The sequence below is a fragment of the Euphorbia lathyris genome, chromosome 3, assembly GCF_963576675.1.
Source record: "Euphorbia lathyris chromosome 3, ddEupLath1.1, whole genome shotgun sequence".
Taxonomy (NCBI): Eukaryota; Viridiplantae; Streptophyta; class Magnoliopsida; order Malpighiales; family Euphorbiaceae; genus Euphorbia; species Euphorbia lathyris.
In genome coordinates, this window is record NC_088912.1 from 76,551,140 (window position 1) to 76,556,310 (window position 5,171).

General features: G+C 34.7%; 1 protein-coding gene across 1 annotated transcript; it reads right to left on the minus strand.

Moving 5' to 3' along the window:
- Positions 1-1,277: 1,277 nt before the first annotated feature.
- On the minus strand, positions 1,278-4,542 carry LOC136223955 (protein NRT1/ PTR FAMILY 1.2). Its single transcript, XM_066012130.1, has 4 exons — positions 4,328-4,542; positions 4,040-4,257; positions 2,676-3,217; positions 1,278-2,590 (listed from the first exon to the last, which is right to left on the minus strand). The coding sequence occupies exons 1-4, from the start codon at positions 4,419-4,421 to the stop codon at positions 1,678-1,680; spliced, it is 1,767 nt and encodes a 588-aa protein (XP_065868202.1). The 5' UTR covers positions 4,422-4,542; the 3' UTR covers positions 1,278-1,677.
- Between the last annotated feature and the right edge of the window lie 629 nt (positions 4,543-5,171).

The following is a 5,171-nucleotide window of genomic DNA, read 5'->3' on the forward strand; positions in this document are numbered from 1 at the left end:
AATTTCAATTGGGATGGATGAGAACCTAAATGTGACCAAATAATAAATCAGAAGTCATTGATAAAATTTTGGATAAATAGATGACGAAATAGAGTTTAAGCCTATTATCATCTTTAAAAGATTCAACCTTTGTTTTAAGAACCAAGTTTCTTTTGTATCTTTGGAAATTTTAACAAATTAATAATTTTTTATGATTTTAGATTAAAACACCATCTTTGTTGAGTTTTTTTTTAATCAAAACATCGAAATGCGTATATACACGTGATAAAATCATAAAAAAAAAAAAGTTAAAATCAAGATCTCATGTATACACAAGGGCGGAGCCAAGGGGGTAGGGGAGGGTCTCTCGACCCTTCGGCCCCGTTGAAAAACTCCATGAATGGGGTTTTCTCCCTGGCTCCGCCATGGCGGCTGGAAGATGAAGAAGACTCTTCTTCTTCTTCATCTGTAAAATGATGGAAAGGCAAAATTACCTTTTCATCCTTAACTTTTTTTTAAGTTAACCTACCCAAAACGACGTCGTTTTGAGTAGGTTAACTTAAAAAGAAATTAAAGATGGAAAGGTCAATTTTGCCCCCTTCCATCTATTATAACACTTCTTTTTCCCATTTTCTTTTCATTTACGTAGGAAAAGGTTGTGGATTTGGGGAAAAATTCCCAAATTGCTCCACACTGTTTTTGAAATTTCAATTGCCCATTTTTTTTTTCATTCAACTTCTAGCTTTCACGTACTTTTTTTTTCATTGTTTATTTTATTTCTAGTTTTATAATTTCTAAATTTGATAAAAAAAATCCTAATAATTTACGTATTTTTAGATTTTAGCTCAATCAATTGCTAGTGAATATATCGAAAAAAAATTCTCCAACAACTTTTGTATATAAATACACATCTTCAGTAGAAAATCAATTTTCTAGAAAAAAAATTTCTACCTACAGTGGAGCCCTCCCGATGTATGAGTCCTGGCTCCACCACTTTGTATAAAACATGAGATATTTTGTTTATTTTTTTCCACATGTGTACAAATATTTTAATATGTTATAAATGAGTGATAACATGACGTATAAGTGGAGTGAAGATAAACAAATTCATTACTCCGTAGAACACTTTATTAATAATGAATTTTGAAAATTGGCCTACCTTACACATGTAAACAATATAATTGAACTATTTATGAGTGAAGAATAAAATTGCTATTCGCTTCTAATGTGGGGAGTCTTTTTTGTAACTTATCCCTCCAAATAATAACTATATATTGAAAATTCAACAAACGTCTACATCAAAGAAACCGACAGATGTGCATTAATCAGACATTGTCTATACAAGGTAGGCACATCATTTGTAATTTCAAATTTTTGTTCATTCATTGAATACATAAAAGCAAATACAAACTACAAAATTCCAACAATAATTCTCCAATTCAAAAGAACACCCACTGAATTTCGCTCAGGAAAAGAATACATTTTTACAATTTTGCATTTTCATGTATGTTAATATTTTTCCCTTCTATTTATATATATATAATATAACATATAAAACAAGAGACCTGCAAGTAGTTGAAAAAGATGATTAGACAGACACACTTGCAAAAATCACAATGCTTCTTTCTCACTATCACACAAAATTCACACCCAATTATCAAGCCATCAAAACATCTAAAACTCTAGTTTCTGATAATCTTAATCTTGATTCAAAATTCTTCTTATAGATAATTCTTCCTCCTCCTTGTATCCATTTCCACCATCACTAACCTTTGTTATTTGCTCCTTACAAGGTCCATATGCCCAACAACACAACACAAAATACAGCAAATTAATACAACCCATGATAGCAAAAAGCCAGTAATAATTGTCATAATGACCCTTGTTTATGTTGTCTGGAACCCATCCATCTTTCCCTCCTTTTGAAGTTATGTCATCTACTGCATTCAGTATTACACTTGCTAACAAGCTCGCCACCGCCATTCCTAGCCCGAATAACGCCCCAGCGATACTTGACATGCTCTTTGGAAGCTCGGTGTAGTAGAACTCTGTTTGCCCGATTGCGTTAAGTGCCTCTGCTATGCCACTCAAGCAAAACTGTGGTGCTAGCCAAAATGCTGACATTTTCACCACAGCGTAGCCGTTGTTTAAATACCCCTCTTCGATTGCTTTTCTTCGTCGGACGTTCTCAACTATACCTCCGGTCATCATGGCGATGCACGAAATGATTAGGCCTAGTCCCATCCTTAGTTTAACGCTTATTCGCACTTGCTTTCCCTTGATTTTTGATGCCAAGGGTAGGATGGCACGGTCGTAAAGAATAATCCATAGTGCCATAGCTAATACTAGGAACACGGGAAATGTGCCTGCCGGGATTTGAAACTTCGAGGTAAGGTGTCTATCCATTGAACTAGCTTGAAGCAATTGAAATGTGCCTTGGCTAGTACTTATTGACATCATTATCCCACTAGACCATATTGGCATGACCCTGATAAGTGCTTTGAGCTCTTCAACTTGCTCCACTGTGCAAAGGTTCCATGGTTTTAATGTTGATCCATCGGCCGCTAAGTCTTGTTCGGAATTTGTTATGATGCAAGCCTTGTTCAAGAACCTAACACAGCATAACAAGATAAGATATAGACATTCATATGTTTTCACATTTTGATTACCAAATGATGATGGAACCCAAATCATACCTTAGATTCTCGGTCGGAGAAATAGACTCGGAATTCTTCGCGACATGATATTTACCGTCTGCGGGGAATGGGACTTTTCTATTCTTGAAAGCAACCACAAGAACTTGTACAAGTCCGGTTAGCAAACTCTTGCTAGCTTTCTTCTTAATGAAAAGAGGAGAAGCAATGATGAACATTACCACTGCTAAGAACATGAGAATTGCGGGAACACCGAAACCGATTTTCCAACCATGATGGTCTTGAATGTAAACAACAGCTGTCAAAGCAATCACAACAGAAACAGATGTTGAAGCGTAGTACCACCCAAAAAAACTCTCCAAGAGTCTCTCATTTTTGGGGTTAGCTCTATTGTCCAATTGATCAGCCCCAAATGCTAAGGAACAAGGCCTAACCCCACCAGCTCCTATCGACACCAGGGCCATGGAAGACAAGAGCAAAGCCATTTGGCCTGATGTCGGAGTTTCGCAGCTTCCGGTAGCCACATTACAAGGCGGAGGCTTTGCTTGTGGAATCATGGCTGTTAACCATAGAAGGACAGTCCCCTGTATCAGATTTCATGTGCATTTTTATTAGTACAGCAGGAAACAACCCTTTTCAATTTAGTCCAAATGCCTAATCTTCTCATTTACTTTCAGCACTATGATTTTCAACTTTACAGCTAATTTACAGGGAACAAGCACAAAGTACAGTATTAACAAAGATGAGCATTATGAAACAGGTACCGTTTTGTTTCAGACTAAATGACAATTGGACATGTAATTAAGCTCATTTTACAGCTAAACTTTTTTCTGCCAACCCATCTTATTTGGCTCTTTCTTGCACCAGATAAAAAAACGTTTCAAGCGTTTGATTTGGCCTGTTGTTATTCAGAAATAAGAGTGCCAAATTCTGCAACAATCACACGATTTACGGGGACAACCCGACTAAAGACTATCATTTACAGTGCATTTAAATTGTGTAACGTATAGATAATACGACACGTTTGACACGATAACCCGAATTGACACTGTTTATTCAAAAATCAATCTTATAACCATGTCTACTTCCCATTTTCAGATGAAGGTTCAAGGAAGATAGCCAGATCCATAAAACTAAAAAAAAATAAGAATAATAAAACAGAATCCTACTAAGTCAATTTTTATATGAAAAAATGGAATTAGGATTAAGCAACAAGCATACTTGATATGGTGGTATCACCAGTTGAGTCAGTCGTTTTCAATGATTAAGCTCTTCTTCCAGCAACAGACATTAAATTAACCAGAACAAAGTACTAATTAAGAGACAACGAAGGAAACTCATTTCAAGTAAGGTTTTCAGCATTCCTAAGTTGCGAAACACTCAAAAAATGGAAGTAGAAAAATTACCAAGAAACTGAAGATGGAACCTAGGGCAATGGTGAAATAGCGACCGAGGAAAGAATCAGAGAAGAAAGCACCTAAAATAGGCATAAAATTGGAAGCAGCATTCCAGATAAAGATGATGCTTGCACCTTTAGTAACTCCAACTCTGTAATCTCTCATCAAGTAAAAAATCATGTTGGGCAAAAGGCCGTAGCTCGATAATCTCTCAAAACTCTCATTTCCTGCGAAATTGAAATTATCAAGATCCAATCTCTAAGATAATCAGAGAATGAAACTACATTTTGTTCATACCTAGAATAAATGGAATGGTAATGAGACCACCACGCTTTCTTTGGTTAGGATTATGTTGAAGATTGACAGATTCTTCTTCTTCCATTTTCTCCATTGTTGTTGAAGTGAACTCTCCAAGTGAGTGAGGAAAGGGGAGAGGGAGGAGTCACAAAATGTGATGTGGAAGAAGGGGTAAGTTATATAATATGATTTATTAAGTGAAAGAAGAGAAAGAAAGATCTTTGTGTACTATACATGTGACAGATGATATATATAAAGAATTAAATGAATATTTTAATGAAAAAGATAAAATTATTGAATTGGAAACATACCATGATCTCAATAACTTTTTAGCTATGCACTCAATAGTTTACAGTTCATACTAACACTTTTTGTCAAGTTCTAACTTTATACTTTGGTTAATCAAAAAAAAAAAAACTTTATACTTTGGTTTAGCTCTACTTTATTTTTTTTTAGCATTTATAAACTCAAAATCTATATGGAGCAAAAGAAAAATGATATTGTTATCTCGTTATTCATTAAAATTTCAATGTCTGTTTGATTTAACTGTTCATGCTGATCTTTCAAAAAGCAGTAACAGCTTACCTATAACCTATGACTAAAGAGGTCATAGGTTCGAATCACATCCGGGTGGAGTGGAGATTTTTCCTTTTTTCTTTGATGTAAGCGTATTATGCGTAAAAAAATTTTTAAAAAAAAAAATCTACTTTAGCATATGTTTAACCAAACACTCAAACTTTTCCATTTTAAAATGAAAAGTCAAACAAAAAAGAAAAAGAAGTAACCAAACATACTCTTAACATATAACTAGATCTATTAAATTTGATTTAAAAACTGATTACAG